The sequence below is a fragment of the Eulemur rufifrons genome, chromosome 30 (genome assembly GCF_041146395.1).
Source record: "Eulemur rufifrons isolate Redbay chromosome 30, OSU_ERuf_1, whole genome shotgun sequence".
Taxonomy (NCBI): domain Eukaryota; kingdom Metazoa; phylum Chordata; class Mammalia; order Primates; family Lemuridae; genus Eulemur; species Eulemur rufifrons.
In genome coordinates this window covers 52880621-52901235 of record NC_091012.1, presented here as the reverse complement: position 1 = coordinate 52901235, position 20615 = coordinate 52880621, and the positions used below count along the sequence as shown (strand labels likewise).

Sequence of the window (20615 nt, the reverse complement as noted above, 5' to 3'; positions counted from 1 at the left end):
AGGGCAGACAGGAGAGTCCTGGTTCCCTCCTCCTATGTTCACTTCAGGCCACAGAAGAAGAGAGCCAAGGGCCAGTGTTCCAAGTATTTTCACACTCATTCACACATGCAAGTCACAGCATCCCTAGGCAGAGAAAGGATTAGGATTGCCACTTTTCCACTTGAGAATGCTACCTGGAGGGAAAAGAAAAGTGGCAGTGAACCCCAAGACGACAGAAATCTGTCTGGCTTCTTTAGACTTTAGGCACAAGAATCCATAGTCAGAATGGCCTAGGAAAAGAAAAAGCTCCACTGGGAGAAGTGTCCCTGCTGTCCTCACAGTGCCTGGGAGGAGCGCCTAAATGGGGGTGGGAGGTGGCTGGCCCCAGCAGGACACTGCTCTGTCGGTCACTTGACAGTGAGAGGGAAGCACACCCCAGCATGTGAGGAATACGTGAGACAACATGTGAAAAGCAGCTCGGTGCCTGGCACAAAGGAAGTTCTTAAACAGTAAGGTTTTTTAATCTACCATTATAGACAAGGGCAAGGTGTGAGTAAAGGGTTCAAGGAGGAAGGCCATGAGTCTAGGGCATGTAACACAATCACTGATTCCTTGGCCGTCACCCCCGGAGATTCTGATTCTTCAGTGAGGGTGGGGCCCAGGAACCTGCATGTTCCAGAAGCTCCCAGGTGACTCTGACATAGGGACTCCAAACACCACACTTTAAGGAAATGCTGCTGTAGATCATGTTAGGTACTGAGCGTAGCTGAACCAGAAAAAATGAATGGGGAAGCCATCAGAAATGGATCACAGGGCAAGGCTGGTGAAGAAAATGCAATTCGAATGATACCTAGAGAGAACTGTGATCGAAAGAAGGTATTTTTTTTCCTAATAAACATCTCTAAGATCTGAGCCTCCAATGAGGCCTCTAGCAATTTTTGGAGAGTTCAAACCCCAACTTTGCCATTAAATTAGCTGTGAGGCCTAGGGCACATCGAGTCCTTTCTCTGAGCCTCAGTTTCCTCCCCTAAGAACTAAGGGGTTGAGCTGGACTTGGAGTCTAGAGTTCCTTTTAGCCCAGGCATTCTTGGATTCTATGATTCACTGAGATGATCTTTCAAAGTTCTCAGTTCATCCTAGAGTAGCCAGATTTTGCAGAAGCTCGAGTCCTGACTGAGGTGGCCAATGATAGATAGCCCAGCCTGCAGTGCAGGCCCTTCAGAAGCCTGTCAATATTTTCAGAATACTCTCCTACTTCCAGATTATTTAGAAAACTAAGCTATTATTTCCATTTTAAAAATTCACAGAGTTGTAGATTTCACTTAAAATGCCCCCCACTCATTCTTCCCTCCACTTCTAAAGAGATTATTTAAAAAAAAAAAAATCTTTTCAAATCAGGAGTTCATCCCTATCAGAAAACTATTAATAACTATTCTATCCCAAAGAGTTTCCTCCTTCCTCCAACGTTGAATAAGCAAACATAAGCCATTTCTGCATGAAATAAGGTCTTTGGATCATTGATGTTTGGCGTCTAGAGCCACAGGGACAGAAGAAACAAACTTGTCTCACATGTAAAAATAAAATTATGTCCTTCAAAAATAGGGTATGGAGGTTTCATGGGGACTTTTCCCCTCCTCCTTTCCTTCAAAGTGTTCTGGAGACCCCTCCAACTATCACCGTGAACTAATGCAGAAACCTTTGCTCATATGCTTGATGGCAAGCTCAAGAAAGGAGACATTCTCTGCCTAATCTACTAGGCTCTGCTCAAAATGCAGGTAGGCAGATGTGTCTGGGCTCCTGATACCCTTTCCTTTCCCCAACCCCCATGGACTCAGGCTCAGAAAAGTCTTCCTTTGACTTACCATCCTCTCCATTTTCCCATGACAGTTGGGCTTATGCAAAGGGGAGATCTAAATGCAATAAGGAAGGACAAGTAACATGACCCTCAGCTCCCAGGATGGGCTTGTCCTTGGCCCATGAAGTCCACGGGATGTGAAACAAGAAATAAAGACCTCATTAATGTAAAAATGCAATAGGACTTTATCAACTTTTAGTTGTAATCTTTTTTTCTGAAATACACTGCCTATTGTGTTGTTCTGCCTATTGCTCTTTTCTTATCCATATCTAGACTTTCCCATGTCTGTATCTCTTCTTCCCCTCTTCTCTCATTTCTGGCCCTCATTTTGCACATCTCCTTTGTATGTTAGAGTAGATAACTGAATTATATTGTTATAATTTGCTGTGTTTGTAACAAGGAATGCAACACTAAATGTTCTAATCAGATGAGCAAAATACTTTATGTTTCCACTTTTGAAGGTTCAAGTAAGTTGCTTTAATAATATGGGGCCCTTTGTTAATTTTTTTTCCTGTTGAGCCTTGGCCCCATTAAATGAAACTCTGTTTCTCCCTATCAGGCTGGGAGTTTTTTCAGGACCATAACCTCAATCTATGCAGATCCTGACAAGCTGTGTGACCTAGGATACGTCATGTAATGTCTTCATGCCTCAGTTTCCCAATCAATAAAGTGAACATGATAATAGAATGTGTCCGGGGACAGAATTAGGGAGATGGAGGAGGGAGTAGGTGGGAGGAAGTACAGATATCGTAATATCACGTCTTTTTTGCAGTGCTCTTAATTCTCTGATCTAGTAGTTTCCAAGCAGATGTGCATTTGTCACAGAAAGAGAAATTTGGCACGCTGACCTGAAGAGAAAGCATTATATAGTTGCAAAAGGGTTAGGCTATGGAGCTGGACAAACCTGGGTTTGAATCCTGGCTCTAGTCCATTACTAGGTGTGTGATCTCGGGCAAGACACCGAACTATTCAAAACCTAAATTTCCTTATCTGTTAAATGGAGCTAAATGTAGTACCTTTATCATGGGTTAACTGTGAGGATTCAGTCCTTTAATAACTGTTTATTGAGCACCTACTATGTGCTAAGAAGAGCTCAGAATGGTGCTCAAAAAAGAGAAGGGCCCTGCTCTCATAGACAATTTGGTGACCTAACTGAGACAAAGCTCTTGGCATGTGAGTAACACATAGCAAGCACTCGATGCATGCCAGCTATTATTGGTATTACCCTCCTTTCTCCATGGGAAGACTGTCCTCCCCGTGGTGTTAATGACCTATGTCCCCTGCTCTTCATCAGCTTCCCAAAAGTAGGGGATGGGACTTCCCACAGTTATCCATACTCCCTCCAGCAGCACCCTGGTGACCAACAGGTTTGTAAAATGATGACCTGCATTGGGGGCTGGGGCCCATGGCTGTGTGAGGGTAAAGCCAACTGCATCCAACCTGTGCCCTGGTTCATTAGCCACCACTGGATCAACAGGCCACAGACATGGCTTGAGTTTAAATTCCAGACTCCTGGGAAATGCACTGTTCCCAGAAAGCCTCTCTCTGGGCACACAGAGTGAGGTGACTTCTTTGGGGGAACTCGCAAGCCCAGGCGAGGCTGTCCAAGCTCCTCATTAACTGTGTTACCTGTATTTGTGACTACCCCAGAGCCACAGGCTTTCTCCCTCACCCGCGACTGTTCCTAAACAATTCAGACTGCTCTTTTAAACATGGTAGTGGCACAGCAAAGAGAATCCTCCCTTTCCTCTTCCCAAGAAAGGACTAAACAGTTTTCCCATGTCGACAGCAGAAACTTTCATTTCCTTTTTCTTCATGCAAGAAGAACAGAAATGGGATCATGACTAATTAGTTGGTTAGTGGTTGCTCTTTGTTTATCAACATTAGGTGGCAGGGGGAACTCATGTTTACTGAGGGCAACCTATGTGTGCCTGCCAGTTGCTTGATTTAATCCTTGTGATGACCCTGTGAGGTAGAAATCGTCTCCGTTTTACAGATGAGAAAACTAAGGCTCAAGAAGGTTAAGGCATTCACCAACCCACTGCCACACAGCTAGTAAGCAGCATTGTGAGGATCCAAATCCACATCTGACTCCAAAGCCCCATACACTTTCTATTATATGGTCCCAAAATATTTTCAGCGTGTGTAAGTGTGTATCTCTTGGTCCAGACACTCTGCTGAGCCCTTGGGAAGTATGGCTTTCGATGGCATACTGGAAGCTGCTGTGGATGGCCCTCTTCTCTCCCCTCGGGCCAGATGCCTCGCTCTGATCCATACAGTGCTCTGGTTTCCCAACCCCAAATGCCAAGCTTCAGTGCATCCTTAAAGTGGTGCCCCGGTTCTCCTGCCACATTACTGGCCAAGTGACCGACAGACCAGAACCCAACATCACGAGGAGGAGCTCCTTGCTTCCTGCTGCTCTCCAGTCCAACCTCTCCAATCCAGACACCCTCAGCCCAAATTTAAGACAAGTCTATCAAGGCAGCACTTTTGCACTGAATCTGGCCAAAAGCACTGCTGTGGGGAACAAACTCATAGCTTACAGAGGGCTCTGTATTCTTCAAAGCACTTCTGCATCCCAACAATTCTGTGGCGTCACAGCTAGGAAAGTGCCATTATTATTGTTATCATATTTTCTTATTCCCATTCTACAGATGAAAAAAACCAAGGTCCAAAGAGGCATGAGGAGATGCCTACAGTAATACTGTGCGGGCTGAGAGGGCTCTGCCTCTGGAGTGGCCTTTGAACAATATCCCAGGGGAGGTCTTGTTTTTAAGCCTCACAGAAGCCCCATTTACACGATGACAACTACTATACTAATCACAAATCTCTGGTAATAATTGTGGATATCTCTCAAACGCTTATTGTGCTGGGCCCTGTACTACATGCTTTATTTCTCATGCATTATTTCGTTTGATATGATCCTGAAGAGTAGGTACCATTATTACTTCCTATTTTACAGCCGAGGAAACTGAGGCTCGAAAGGCTTAGATGACATCCTCAAAGCCATAAAGCTCGGAAGTGGTAGACTGTGGACACAAAGCAAGGACTATGCTCCACTATAGTGCCTCTAAAGTTGAGTCCAATATGGAAGCCACTAGCCATTTAAGTAAAATAAAATTACTCAGGTCCTCAGTCACACTAGCCACCTGCAAGTGCTCAATAGCTGCACGTGGCCAGTGGCTATCACGGACAGCACAGATAGAGGTCACTTTCACTATCACAGAAACTTCGATTGAACAGTGCTGGTCTAAACACTCTTAAGGGCCAGATGCAGTGACTCACACCTGTAATCCCAGCACTTTGGGAGGCTGAGACAGGAGGATCACTCGAGGCCAGGAGTTCGAGGCTGCAGTGAGCTATGATCTTAGGGTTGGTCCTCATCAGACCTCTACCTTGGTAAAATGTCCTGTTAAAGGCAGGGTTTCACAATCTTGGGGCACTATTGACATTTGAGGCTGGAAAATTCTTTGTTGGAGGATGGGGGCAGCTCTTCCTGTGCATCCTCAGATATTTAGCAGCATCCCTGGCCTCTACCCACTGTGTCAGTTGCTCACCCTGTCCCCAGTCTTAACAACAAAAACTGTCTCCAGACATTGCCAAATGTCACCTTAGGGGCAAAATTGCCCCCCACCCCTGCCCCCAAGTTGAAAGCCCCTGAGTTAAGGTTAGTCCCATATATGTATTTGAAGTAATCAAATGGCAAGTCTTCACTAACTCAACCTGGCCTTCTGAAAGCAGGCCAATTCGCTGAAACTCATTTCTTCTAGCAAATTGTAAAGCTTCTAGCAATTTGTACTGAATGAGTGGCTTTAATAGCTATTGAAGATTTCGTGAAGGAGTAAAACCACTTAAAGCAGCAGGACAAAGAGTGAACATGCCAGGAAGGAATTACTATAATGTATTGTAGGATTAGTTCCTCAAATCTGCTATCTGTTAACCGCAACTATGAAATTGTGAAGGAAGGATAAGAAATAGATTGGTTTAAAAGCTAAAATGTTAACGTAGAAAATCAATTAGGGAATGACAGGACTAATTATATCATATACTACATTTGGGCTAATTTCCAGAAATAACAAACAACAAAAAATTGTACTATTTGAGAAATTGGTGACAGAATCCCCAAAATGCTCAAGTTGACATAACAGAAAATGTGTTTTCAAAGGATTCAGGAAAAACTAGTGCATAAAAAATAAGTATTTCAGGTGATGGACATGTTAATTAATTCAATTGAGTTATCCCACGATGTATACATATATCAAAACATCCTGTTGTATACCATAAACATATATAAACATTCGTTTGTCAATTTAAAAAATAATAAAAATTTTTAAAAGAAGCTAGTGTAAGAATTTCTATACATAGGCTGAAATTTTGGTCCTGATGAAATAATATACTTTATAATATGCATGTTTAATATATTCCCAGGGAAACTAAACCACCCTACAATAAATGGAACACTCCTTGGAATGCTGCTAAAGACCAAATGAAACCTGTCAACTGCACCTTCAGAGAAATCTCTGAAAGCTTTTAAAACCATTTTCTCCTAAATGAATTTTTATAAAGACTTAAATATTTTTACTATGTTGTAAATAGTCAAAAGAAAGAAACTTTTTTTTTTTTTTTTTGAGACAGAGTCTCGCTCTGTTGCCTGGGCTAGAGTGCCACGGTGTCAGCCTAGCTCACAGCAACCTCAAACTCCTGGGCCCAAGCGATCCGTCTGCCTCAGCCTCCCGAGTAGCTGGGACTACAGGCATGCGCCACCATGCCCAGCTAATTTTTTCTATATATATTTTAGGTTGTCCAGCTAATTTCTTTCTTTCTTTTTTTTTTTTTTTTAGTAGAGACGGGGTCTCGCTTTTGCTCAGGCTGGTCTCGAACTCCTGAGCTCAAACAATCCTCCCACCTCAGCCTCCCAGAGTGCTAGGATTACAGGCGTGAGCCACCGCGCCCGGCCCAAAAGAAAGAAACTTTAAGTAAACTGGTAAATATGGCAAATAGTTTATTCAAGAAATTTCTAGAGAGCCAGCCTTCCCCCACACCTCCTCAGACGGTGAGACTGGGGGCCTGGGACACTACCTGCCACTCCTTCAGCACCCGCCAATTAATTCTCCTATTGCTCTCATGAGTGAAAAGTACGACAGGCAGATGCCACAGGGTGAATGTGGGTTAGCAAAATGCAATGCCCAAACTGGGCCCTTCGCCAGGAAATTTGAGTTAACAGCCTTTCTTCTAAAACTAACGAAAAAGAAAAAGTAAAAAAACAAAAACAAAACAAAAAAAAAAACAGGTTCCAGAATGATTGTCTAGGAAGGAAGGAAGGAAGGAAGGACAAACAGGGAAGAAGGGAGGGAGAGAAGGAAGCCAAGTGCCAAAGGGATCTCTAATGACCACATTAAACATTCTTAACTACAGTGAGGAGTAGAAATTGGGTTTCTGAGCTGGCAGGCTGAGAAGCTGAAGCTACACATTTCTGGTGCTTTCTGACAGCCGAAATTTGCTTTCCAGACTTCATGTCCATCATTGTTCCCTGGGCACAGCTAGGTATGCAGCTAGACCTTGTGCTCAGGCAAACCGGTTGCAGATGCGATGGGGAGGTGGCTCCAAGACTGTCAGCCACTGGAGAGACCTGCACGGTTGCATCTTCTGTAGCATCTGGGTTCCGGGGAGCTACCCAGGGCCAAGAAAGAATGCACAGACCAATCTGATGGTGAGTACATGTGGTGCTTATTTTTCCATTTTTGGGATACTTCACTTAGGCGAATGGGTTCCAGCTCTATCCAGGAAAATACAAGAGGTGCTAGATCACCATTGTTTGTTATAGCTGAGTAGTACTCCATGGTATACATATATACATACATAATGAGTGACATGCGCACCATCTAGGGGATGGACACGCTTGAATCTCTGATTCCGGGGGGGAGGGGGAGGCAAGGGTAATATAGGTAACCTAAACTTTTGTACCCCCATAATATGCTGAAAAAAAAAAAAGAATGTATAGACCTTCCAAATATCTGTACCTGGAGCTCATTGAGAGTCAATATTTGTGGCCTCTAATCTCAAATAGCAACCCACACTGCTTCCGGGGGCATCAGGGAAGTTTCACAGCCAAGGGGAGTAGGCTGGCACATAATTTGCAATAGTTATTCCCTGCTCAGGTGTCAGGTGCCTGTTGCAGAAGGTCTCAGCTTCACCTTCCTGAATTCTGTTCTTAGAGCAGGAGAAGCTGACTAGCATGGTGTGCAGGGCCCACCAACCTGGCCAGTGCCCCTAGATGACTACCAATCCTTGGAGTGACACAAAAGCATCCAGGTCCTATTGAGATGCACACTGTCAGGAGTTAATCCCTTAATGCCCACGAACCTAGCATGGAAGCTCAGTTGATCAAGAGGTAGGCCCTGGGGCACAGGAGGCAACATGTTGGGGGGGGATGGCGAGGGGAAGACCACAGCCTAGGAAGCCAGAGTAGGTACACACTATTTTGTGATGTTTACTGAGTCTCCTATTCCTTGTAGGTCCTGCGAGGGCCTCCATGTCACTTCTGTATAGAGGCCCTGGCTCCTTATTCTACTCAAATGCCCTCTTATCATTTCTCCTGGTCCCTCAGCCCGGATTCAATAAACCATCAGATGAGCTCAGGCCAACACTTCTTCAGCTGAGACCATGAAAATAAGCCCTTCGGTGCACTGTGTCTCCCTTTCCCACCCCAAAGACCTTAGGCTGCCCCAGATGCCCTCCACAGAAAGCAGACATTAGGATGAAGCAGCCCTAAGGAAGGGCTCCTTGTTCGTCTGTAAGTATGGAATCTAACACAAACCGGCATAGCACTGAGCCCCAGGGAGGAAGGATCTGGAAATACCTGGAAGCAAGAAGGTTGCCATTATCATCTCCTCTCATCCTCCCCAAGCATTCACCGTCAACCTCTCTGTCATCTGGTGCTATCGTGAATTAGTGCAATGCGCACCATCTAGGGGATGGACACGCTTGAAGCACTGATTCGGGGGGAGAGGAGCGTCAAGGGCAATATACGTAACCTAAACTTTTGTACCCCCATAATATGCTGAAATAAAAAAAAATAAAGCCTTGTAATATCCATAGCACCCATGCAAGGCCATACATTGAGGGCACAACAGTGAGGTGAGAGCCGTGGAGACCGGGTTTTAAAATAGTTGCCAATGACACCTTTTGTATGAGGATCAGTGGTGTTTCAAGAGTCTAGGCCCACTCACCACCAGAAGAGTGGGAACATGCTGTGGTGCTGATCCTGAGAAAGGAGCAGAAAGGGACAGTCTACCCACACCTCCATGCTGGAACCACCAGATGGAGTGCCCCTAAAAATCCCACAGAATGCCACTTTGGGCCTGCAGGCCAGAGGCTGGTCCATACAGTATGTTTCCGTGCTGGGAGCGAACTGCAGGGCCAGAAGAACCCATGCAACCCTCAACTATTGGACACCTGCAATGAGTGGGGGTGGGGGTTTCTGGCTGTGATTCCAGGTTGAAATAGCTAAGGGAGATGAAGAGTGTCAGCTCCATGAATGAAAATGGGAAATAATCATATACACTATCACATACCCACTAATTAACCATATGACTAAATCCATTTGGGTTACTATCTTCCTGTTGGCACTGCTTTAAATAGGCACACATATGCACACATATCCAAAAACAACATTGTGGACACACAGTGAGAATACACCTCTTGAAGGTAATACACCAAGTGACTGGGAGACTGCAGGTACAGTACAGGCTGAAATAAACTGAGAAAATGAAGACAACTCAGAAAATTTAAGGTGATTTTCTCCACTCATCCAAACTCCCCTCTCTCTGCTCCCCTCCCTTGTGTCTCCCTACGAGATCATTTATTCTAAGTCATGCTGGCTGCTGGACTGGGGCCAGAACATCATGTCCTGGTGTAATGGAACCACATTATTTGACATTATTATTACTGCGAAAGTTATTTTAATGTTGTTATTAGCCAGTGGAATTAACCTTGCAAAATCCAGGTTTGTGGGGTGCTTTATTTTAAGCCAACGCTGGCTAGGTTTCTTGACACATGCAAGTCAGAACCTATAGCTTTGTCCCCCTCTCTCTCCCTAGCCTGTTTTATAAACATCCTCCTCATGCAGCTCTCCCTTCTCAGACTCTTGAGCCATTTCTTACAAACTCTGGCCAGCCAAGGCTGCAGGAGTGTCACAAAGTACCCTTGCACCAAGGGGTTGGGAATCAGACGCGCACGACTGGAAACCCCAGGCATAACTCCAGTATTTCCACACCAGTCACTGCGGCTCGGCCAAGCTTCCCCTTCTTCGGTGCTTCCCTCCTCGCCTTTGCAAGTAATCTACAAGAACTGCAACAGCCCCGGGAATACGCCGCCTTCCGGGCCAGGCCCCTAGCTCCCTGGGGCTCAGACGAGCCAGGCAGGGGCTCCGACGGGAAGGAGAGGCGACCTGAAAGGCGGGGAAGGCTCGCCGCGTCCAGCTGCCCGCGCTGCCCCACGTGGGGTGGACCTGTAGGTGCCCCCGACCCGCTGAGTCCTGCAAGTAGGGCTGAGAGCGCCCCCGCCGCCGAGCTTTCCCACGCACACGCACACGCGCTCACACACGCACACCTGCACGAGCCCTTCCCGGAGCTCACTGCCTCCAACCGGTGGATGCAGCGGCCGCGAGGCCGCGAGTTCGAGCCCCAGAGGCGGCGCAGTGCCCGCTACCCAGCCCTGCGTTGCTCCTCGCTGCCCCTGTTGGGGCGAGAGCCCCACTTGGGCGGGTAGGGGGCTTCCGGCACGGGCAGCCAGCGCTCTGCCACCCTCCACTCCGTGGTGTCTAGTGGGAGCAGGCCGGCTGCGCCCGCCACTTACTCTGAAGTCTCGAGGCAAGCATAAAAGCCAGCCATAGTGCTTCGGAGGGAGCCGCTGACCAGTTGCGCGCCTTGCCTGCTGGGGTGCAGAGAGCCTGCGCTGCGGGCAGGCCTTTGGTGGCTGCCACGTGGGGGCAGCTCTGCACTCCAAGCGCCCACACGCATGCAGCCTCAGACCCGGTGCCTGAAGATATAACCAGCCAAATAAAGTTTCTTCTCCAAGACCTCTCGCTGTCTTCTGATCTGGGTCCAAAAAGGGTTGGCCTTGTTCCTTACATGGTTAGGAACTAACTCCCCTTTTTCCTCTGCCTCCAACTTCCCGCGACCACAGCATCCTTAGTGCAAAATACCAGATGCTCTTTCTTAGCCTCTTTGTGTCCCTGCAGGGCTGGCGAGTGTGAGAAGTAATTTGGAGGGGAAACCCTAAAGAGAAAGTAGAGGCTTTCATCCGGGCAGGGAAGGAAACTCAAGGGCTTTGGGAAGGAAATGTAAATAAGTCGCCTTTTGGCATTTTAGATTGTGCGGGCTGCACAGAGCAGGTAGCAGAGGGGAGAAGAGAGAGGCTAGGACAGAAAGGAAATTTAAATAGCAAGGCTGCAAGCATTCCCACCTCGATCTGAACACTGTTTTTGACAGCGCTCTAAATTGTTCTTGTTCCATCCTAAGGAAAACGATTTACTCCCTAAGCCAGTCAGGGGCCACAAAACAAAAAAGCAAGAATTTCCTTAAAGTTGTGAAATCTTTCCTGCCCTGAGATGAAAGTCCCTACCAAAGACTGTGTATACACAGTGGACCCCAGTTATAACATGGCTTATGTTACCTGTATTCAGAGATGTTGCTGAACTGGAGAGAGAGAGAGAATGCAAAATGTGACCCAATATCCGCTGCCTGGAAGGCCCAGTAGGGAATCTTTCCCACTCCCAGTTCCATAGAGGGGTGTGTGTCTCTACCCTGGCCTCTGAGACACACAGATTTGCAGTATTTTAATTTTTGAAGTGTCTAGTGGGAATGTGAAAAACAAAGCAAATGCAGATGCAGGCTTTTGGCTTTGTAGAATGACTTTGAGGAATCAAGTGTTTAAAAAGGTTAAGATTTCTCCTGTGCATGCATTGGTGGGGGCTATTAAACACTGCCTGTCCAGGCCTAATCTCACAGGTTTTCTTAATCAGGCTGACCCAAATAAGAATAAGAAGAAAGAAGAAATCCAGGCTGAGGGCCTTTCAGGGGGTCTTGGCCAGTCTGGTACCAGAGGGTCTGTTTTTCCTTCCATCTAAAATAGGCAACACCCTGCTTCTAGAACTTCACTGGGTAAATAGACTGGGGTCTCTGCAATAGGGCAGTGCATGGGACCCTTTCTTCTTAACTTTCAGGAGGGGAAACATATCTGAAAAAGGACTGGATTTATATTGTAGATGCTGAATCCTGACTTGTGCCTAGAATTTCTAGCTAGAATTTGTGATTTATTCTCCATGATTTATATGTGGCTGTGGCTTACCCACTTAGTGGATTTTCTGAAATTATGTTTCTAAACAAAGAGAACTCCTGGAGTATCTACCCCAGTTGTAATGTCAGTGGGTGGTTACGAAAGACCAATTTTAATGTTGGCCAGAGAAGAAGCTAATTAGAAAGGCAAATCTGTATCATTCCCCTCCCACTCAAATAGAACACACTCTGAAAACCATGGAATTTTGTTGTTTGATTATGCACACTTTGTGATTATTTGCCCAATCCCTTCCTCCCATCACTTCGAATAATCAGGTGTAGGGTCCACAGAAAATCCATCCTAGAATTCCCAGACTGCACTGATGGCTCCTTCTACTGAACTCTCACAGCACTTGTGGTCAGGGCTCTGGAGTCAGGGTTCAAATCCTGACTCTGGTTATGTTTCTGAGGTGTGATAACTGCACTGTGATTTTTGTAGGAAAATGTCTTTTTTTTTCCTTAGGAGATACATGCTGAAGTATTTAGAGGGGAAATGTAATGGTGCCTGCAATTTATGCTCAAATACGTCCAAAAATACGTAGGAGTGTATGTGTATGTATGCAGGTATGTGCTTGTATACATATATATATATATAGAGAGAGAAAGAGAATGATAAAACAAATGTGGTAAAATGTTAATAGTTGATGAATCTAGGTAAGGCATATATGGGTCTTCATTATGGCTTTTTTTTTTGCCTTACCTGTAGTTTTGAAGTGTTTTCAAAATAAAACAGTTGGAGATAAAATCTTAGCTCTGCCTGCCCGTATCAACTGTGTTGCAGCAAATGATTTACTCTTTGCAAACCTGAGTTCCCTTGGCTCTAAAATGGAGACATGAACAGAACCTATCCCAAAGGGTTGTTATGAAGATTAAAATGGATAATAAGTGTGATGCCTTTAGCATGGTGCCTGTCCCTTAGGAAGGCTTCAATAACTGATAAGAATTGCTATTGTGCCATTTTAATTTCATTAATTTAATTGGTGATATACTATCTTTTATTGTTCTCAAGATATTTCAAATGTATATATCTTGTCTCCTTAACTTAGATCTTAAGTCTCTAGAGGGCAAGACATATTTCTTACATGTTTTTCTTGTATCTACCATATTACCTGGCACAGTGCTGAGTGAATCATAGATAGTGAATAGAATACTTTGTTGAATGACTTTGTGGTTACTGCTCTGTAGGATCTGTGATCACAGCACTGACTTGAAAATAATCACATGTCATTATGACAGACCAGTAGAAGAAACTATTAGCATAACATGGTGGAAGCTGGATAGGAGGATAAGACTACAAAAACAACTATTTGAGAAATAGATTTCTTTTTAATTCTTAAAACTGAAGATGGATACCTTCATGCATACCCAAGATTTGAGAAAGTGTCCATCTTTTATGAATCCCAAAAGGGCGTATATTCCATTACTTGGCATTTAGGATGGGAATGACCTCTACTAAGCAAGCTGGGCACATCCTTAGGATGGCAGACCAATAAGGCAGATTTCCAGGGGTAGCAGAGCTCAGCTGCTCCCTCCCAACAAAAGATACAAACCTTGTGAGTGACACCTCCCCGTACCCAGCTCCTAGATAAATGCATCCATTACTGTTGGAGGGACTCTTATCTTCCTGGCTCTAACCAACAATTCCAGTGAGTCTAAAACATGCAGGGTAAATTTGACTGAAATCTTTAGGATTGATCCAAAAACTGCCAGGACTTTTAAAACATCTGGCTCTTGGAAAATCTCGGTAGTCGGTAGATCCCAAAATGGAGACTGGTGAAATTCCCTCACTTCTGGGCAGGCACAAACCATTCCAGAACATTCTTCTCAATCTCTGTCTCTCCTCTTTTTCCTTTTGGCTTCTGTCTCCCTCCTCCGTCTTTTCCTCTCCCCTCAGCCTATCTCCTGGGAGTCACTGAATGAGCTCCCACTAAAGGCTGGCCAAAGAGCGGATAGATTAAGGGGTGATAAATGAGACAGACAAAGCAGTTTAGTGTCTGAATCCATGTGACTCTGCTGATCAGAGCATCTCGGAGTGACATCTCACGAAACTTGGGACAATGAGCTAGAGAGCTAAGTTATGGCTTCTATGGAACCATTCCTCCAGCATCTCAGAGTGCCTTCCGAATATCCACCCTTACAACACCCTAGGGAGTCTGGGGGCGAGTGGGACCACCAGATCTAGAGCCGCCCCTAAGGGAGCTGGACTGGAGAAAAATACACTTGGTGGGGCAGGGACCTCCCCTGACCGCCAATGTTTGGAAACAGGTCAGATCTGATATGAATTCACAGTGTGGGCAGAGGAGGTAGCAATGGGGAGGGGGGAAGCCAATAAGACACCATGGTGGAGGTGGGGGTTGGGGAGAGGATGCCTCCCTGGGGTTGGAGGGCTGGAAAGGAGGAATGCTTGCATAAGGATGCAGATATAGGCATTTACTAATAGTAGTTCTCCGTTCTGACTATTTCTTCCTTCTCGTCCCCCTTTTCTCCCCCCCCCTCCTCCTCCATCAGGCAGTCTTCATAGTCATTAAGCATCTCCTTCCACCTGGACACCTTGGCTGGGGTAAGGGGGGGGAGCGGACAACCAGGAAAGTCGCCATCACTTACCACATACCAGGCCTGTCCTTGTGGTGGAGGAGAGCAATCAGATTTCGAGGAAGTCTGTATTACATAGAATGTTTTAAATACAGTTTTATTACTCTCAGGCTATATATCCAATAACACAAACTTGGCTCCAGGTGTGGTCCTAAGGGACCCACCTGACTGAGCAGAGATGAGAAGAGTTTGTAGCTAGACATTGTGAAATGTTTCTAAATGCACACCCATTTATCTGCCTGCCAGTTTGATTTGCCTGTATCTCAGATTGTCCCTTTCTAAGTGGAAACTGGAGCTCTGATGGGGTCAGTGGCACTGGGAGTAAAGGCCCTTGCCAGTTTCTTGCTGAATGCCTTCATTTCCTTTCTCCTGGCTGTGTGAAACTCTGAGATAATTCCCTCCACTCCTCCCCGCTCCCTGGCCCTCAAGAGCCTGGGGTTAGAAGAGTGCTCAGGAAGGAAGGGGAATCCAGTTTTCTTTTCCCTCACCTCCAGCCTTGGCCAAAATAGTGATCTCCAACCTGAACATCACCAGGAAAGAGAAAGCACACACATGTATCACTCACACTTCACTCAGCCCTGAGCTTGGAGAGGTGGCCCCACAGCTGCCACCTCTGGGTGGGAAACAGCCAAGCTTCACTCCCCCCAACAGGCAGCCCTATCCAAAGCCTGCACAATCGTCAACCCGGGGAGCAAGGGCCCAGCCAGGGACCTCCCCCACCGGAGGAAGGAGACTTGCTTGGCACAGTAAATGGGATTTTTTTTACCACCTAGCCAGGCAGAGAATTGTTCTGGCTTCTTTGCCCCAGCAGCTGAGAGGAAAATGACCCCCTGGGTCTGGAATCAGTGATTCACACCAGCCTACCCAAACAGCCTCCTGCTGTCATTTTTCTTTCTTTCCTTCCTTCCCTGACATCCTGGAGAAGGAGTTCCTAGTCCTTCCTCCTGGGTCACTACATCCTGAGTTGGATGACTGGTCAGTGGGACAAGTAGAGGCATGTAGCCAGGGCAGCTGGCCTCCAAGAACTTCAAAAAAAGAAAGAAAAAAAATTGGTTAGAAAATTGTAACAGTACACAAAGGCACAAAATGATGAAACATGAAAACCCATCTCTACCCTTCACCACCACCTTGGGTTCCTTCCAGGAAACACACACACACATTGTTCTTTGCTATCTTGGCAATCTCCTCCTCACAGGCCAAAAAGATGCCCCTCATCCTTCTGCACACCAGCAGGCTCTCAAATGATGCTTGGGAATGAAAATTTGAGAACTGATACACTGGCCTCTCTCTTATACTCAACCTGAAGGTCTCTGTCCTGTTTCCTCAGCACCTCAGAGCCTTGCTGTGTACCTAGGGACAACAGCTCGTAATAGTAATCAAGCCAATGAACCAATGGGTTACCTGTCTCTAATCACAAAGATCATAGGCCTACTAATAGAGGGTCCCAAAGAATGATGTTAACAGTTGGAGGTTCAAGTATCATGGTGGGTGCAGTGCCAAGGCTATTTGAACTGGAGTGGTGTGGGGGAAAGGTGTGGATTTTCAGGCCACCTCCTGTATGCTACTTACTCAACTGCTGAATTTAACTGCTCTGCTGAGTTACTGCCAGCCTCAAGATGACTTAGCATTTATACCTCCATCCTTACCCACACAAGGGCCCAAGAGAAGGGGATAAACCAAGGAATGGAGAGGACTTTTCTTTTTCAATTAAACTTTTTATTTTGTAATAGGTTCAAATGCAGTTGTGAGAAATAATACAGAGGGATCCCATGTATTCTTTACCCAGTTTCCCCCAATTATAACATATTATAAAACCATAGTATATTAAAACCAAAGTATTGACGTTAATACCATTAAGATACAGAACATGAACATTCATTCACTGCTGGTGGGACTGCAAACCTGTATGGAAAGTTATATGGAGATACCTGAAAGAACTAAAGGTAGAACTACCATTTGATCCAGCAATCCCACCACTGGGCATCTACCCAAAGGAAAAAAAGACATTCTATAAAAAAGACATCTGCACTAGAATGTTTATAGAAGCAGTTCACAATTGCAAAGATGTGGAAACAACCCAAGTGTCCATCACATCATAAGTGGATTAACAAAATGTGGTATATGTATACCATGGAGTACTACTCAGCCACAAAAAACAATGGTGAACTAACACTTCTTGTATTATCCTGGATGGAGCCGGAGCCCATTCTGCTAAGTGAAGTATCACAAGAATGGAAAAACAAGCACCACATGTACTCACCATCAAATTGGTACCAATTGATCGACACTTACATGCACATATGGAAGTAACATTCATCAGGTGCCGGGCAGGATGGAGGGGATGGGTATATTCACACCTAATGGGTGTGGTGCACCCTGTCTCGGGGATGGATACACTTGTAGCTCTGACTCAGGCAGTGCAAAAGCAATATAGGTAACCTAAACGTTTGTACCTCCATAATATTCTGAAATTAAAAAAAAAAAATTAAGCAATAAAAAAAAAAAAAAGATGCAGAACATGGCCAGGCATGGTGGCTCATGCCTGCAATCCTAGCACTTTGGGAGGCTGAGGCAGGAGGATTGCTTGAGTCCAGGAGTTTAAGACCAGCCTGAACAAATTAAAAAGACCTCATCTCTACAAAAAATAAGAAAAATTAGCCGGGTGTGGTCGTGCATGCCTGTACTTCCAGCTACTCAGGAAGCTGAGGAAGAAGGATCACTTGAGCCCAGGAGTTGGAGGCTGCAGTGAGCTATGATGCCACTGCACTCCAGCCTGGGTGGACAGGGCAAGACCCTGTCTCAAAAAAAAAAAAAAAGATGCAGAATAGTTCATCATTACAAGGATTCCCTCCCTCATGTTTCCCTTTTATAGCCATACCCACTTCCCTCCCACCCAACCCCCTCCGTAACCACCGGAAACCACTAATCTATTCCTCATTTCTATAATTTTTTCATTTCAATAATATTACATAATCGAATCATATAATATGTAACCTTTTAGAACTGCTTTTTTCACTTAACATAATTCTCTGAAAATTCATCCAGGTCATTGCATGTATCAATACTTCATTCTTTTTTGTTGGTGAGTAGTAATCCATGGTATGGGATGTATCACAATGTGTTCAACCATTCACCCATTCAAGCACAGATGAATTCTTTACAGCCAGTCTCCATCCAGATGGGAGAAAAAAATTCCTTGAAAATTCATGAAAAGAACGTCAAACCTGTTCAGTTTCCGAGGTGGAAGCAGAGTCCAAAAGCACACATCCCAGCTATATCCCCACAGACTACTGAGTCTCAGAAACTGACAGTTCACCCAAAACTCTGGGCACTGCCTCTGCCCATCAGGGCAATGAGGCTAACAGATGCTTTCATAAGAGGGTATGGGAGGGAGGCAGGCAGTCTTGTTCAGAAACTGGAATCTGGACTCTAAAGCAACCAAAGAAAGGAAATGGCAACGATGTCTCAGAGCAGGGGAACCTCTGCCAAAACTGAAACCTCTAGCACATTTTTTTCTGACTTTTTGGGCAAGATGGGGGAGGAGGATTCACTTCTAAGTGACGTCCTTTTTAAAGATAGCTGGTTTCAACTGTGGTTACCTCTGAGGTGGGAATAGGTGGTAGACAGTATCTTTCCTTTTTAAATTAATGTACTTCCCTTTCAAAAAAAGTTTGTTGAGAGAAGGGGTTACTATGTTGCCCAGGCTAGCCTTGAAGTCCTGAGCTCAAGAGATCTTCCTGCCTCAGCCTCTTGAGTAGAAATTAATGTACTTCTGGATCAGATACTTTTTCTCCCAGAGAGCATATATTCTGCTTTTGTCATTAAAACAACTAATTTAAAAAAGTCACAGTGGGGGGATGGAATGGGGGAATGAAAACAACTGATTGGCTGCAAAGGTGCTCTGAATGGAGAGCCCCAGTTGAAAAACGTCTTGGACACTCCTTCTCTCCCTCCCCATTTAAATTTGGGGGGCACCTACTTTTGAGTGCCCTCCTCCAACCCCCAGCTTAGTCGCAGTAGACTGAGACTAGCCTCAGAACCCCAGAAGCTGCACCCCTTATCCTGCCAAACACAACTTTTTACCTGCACTCTCTTCTCCCACACATAGGAAACTGCTTTCTGATGTGTGATGATGAAAGGCACATGTGCTCAATCATAATCAGTCAGATAATGAAAACTCTGTTGGGGCTGATGTTAAAAATCTTCAGAATCACAGTACCATAAACCCGTGGGGAAAGAAAGACATAAGGTCCCCAGGAAATCCTTTCATTTTTTTTCTTTTAATGCTGATAATGGACATTTCAGCCACCACAGTAGATTTTTCAGTTAGGGCAATTTTGTAACTCCTTATATGAAGAGACTGAATGTACAGATGGACAATGGCCAGACCATGTATGATAAAAGAACTCTGACCTACATCTTCTACAGCCACCAGCCAGGAAGCCAAACCACAACCTCTCAGCAATTGCCCCAGAACAGTTGGGATGTGGTCAATTTCACGAGCCAGATTTCCTATTTTTGTCACTATCCCATCCTCTCCCCACTTCCAACTCAGGCATAACCAGAGAAAGCCAAATATGCCCCGAATACCAATCACATAGGGTGCCCGGTTCTAATTAGCCCACCTCCAGCTTCCCAAGGTCAACAGCTTTAAATCAGGGCAAATGTGAAGCCTTCCCTTTTTTGCACTATAAAGCTTTGCCACTCCCCTGCCTGCATTTAAGTCTCTGCCAACTCAAATCATGGTGGCTGACTCCTTTGTTATAGCAAGCTCTGAAAAAATAGCCTCTTTTTGTTCTCATCTGAGCAGTCTTCGTTTATTTCACAATGCCCTACCACATACCTGCCACTGGCCAGGGCTGCCCACAATGTCTGTATATCAGCACACTTAACTATCTCAAGCACATTGGAATACAGCACTTTCATGGTTAAGTACTCCCCGTTCCCTGCCTTTTGGAGAACTGGTAGCTTGGCGTAGTGAATATTACTGAAGCCAGAAGCTCCAGCACTTATTAGCTGCATGACTTCAGACATGTTACTTACTGTAAGTTAGTTTCCACATCTGTCCGGTGGAAGTTATAATGTCCTCTGGGCCTCTTTCATAGAATTGTTACTGCATCTCTGGAGGGAGGAAATGTTGAGCTAGAGAGGTCTCTAAATGTTTGGGTCTCTTTCCCTCAGAGCAATGGTCCTAGCCGAGTGCCCACTGCTGAGTAGTGGCTGAGAAGGGAACACTTAATGACCCACAAAGCTTTCATGTGGGAACCATGGGTCAGGCTCTGGCCCAGGTCACTAAGAGGTCAGCACACCTGGCTTTTCCTGCTTCATCTGGCCCACAGCTGGGAGAAAGAATGCTTATTCCTTTGATGGTGTTGATCCAAAATAAGTGACTGAAGCAAAAGTCTCAATCAATGGAGGTTTATTAAGCCAAAGTTGAGGACATGCCCAGGAAAAACATAAACCACAGAAAAACCTGTGGCAATTTTTCCAAAAGGGAATTTGGGAGTTTCAATATTTAACCAGGGATAGGGCATACAGAAAGGAAAAAAAAAACGGCAGGGGCAGGGTGGGTAGTGAGACAAAATGGTTACATTCTGGTAAGACCCAGGAAAATCTACATTTTACATAAAATAAGGTGAATGTTAGAAGAGAAAAAGGAAGTGAAGGAAGCATCAATTATGTAGGTGTCTCTGGGTAGGTGGACGAATGTCTGCTACTATCTTGTCTCTGTTCTGCACCTGGGAAGATAAATTTGTAATTCATGAGCGTGGAATTGAACAGACTTTAGTTTTAGGAACTAGAGGTAGTCTGCAAACCTAAAGTTACAATTTGCATGTCCTTGCTTATGGGAG

General features: G+C 45.2%; 1 protein-coding gene across 1 annotated transcript in view; it reads right to left on the bottom strand.

The window, feature by feature from the left end:
• KIAA1210 (KIAA1210 ortholog) overlaps nt 1-19797 on the bottom strand; it is a 75703-nt gene extending 55906 nt beyond the window's left edge. The window contains 7 exon segments of the mRNA XM_069464204.1: nt 8029-8149; nt 10038-10205; nt 10208-10283; nt 10361-10873; nt 14629-14726; nt 15252-15283; nt 19607-19797. Of these exon segments, the coding sequence (XP_069320305.1) occupies nt 8029-8149; nt 10038-10205; nt 10208-10283; nt 10361-10873; nt 14629-14726; nt 15252-15283; nt 19607-19797 (1199 nt within the window).
• Nucleotides 19798-20615: the final 818 nt, after the last annotated feature.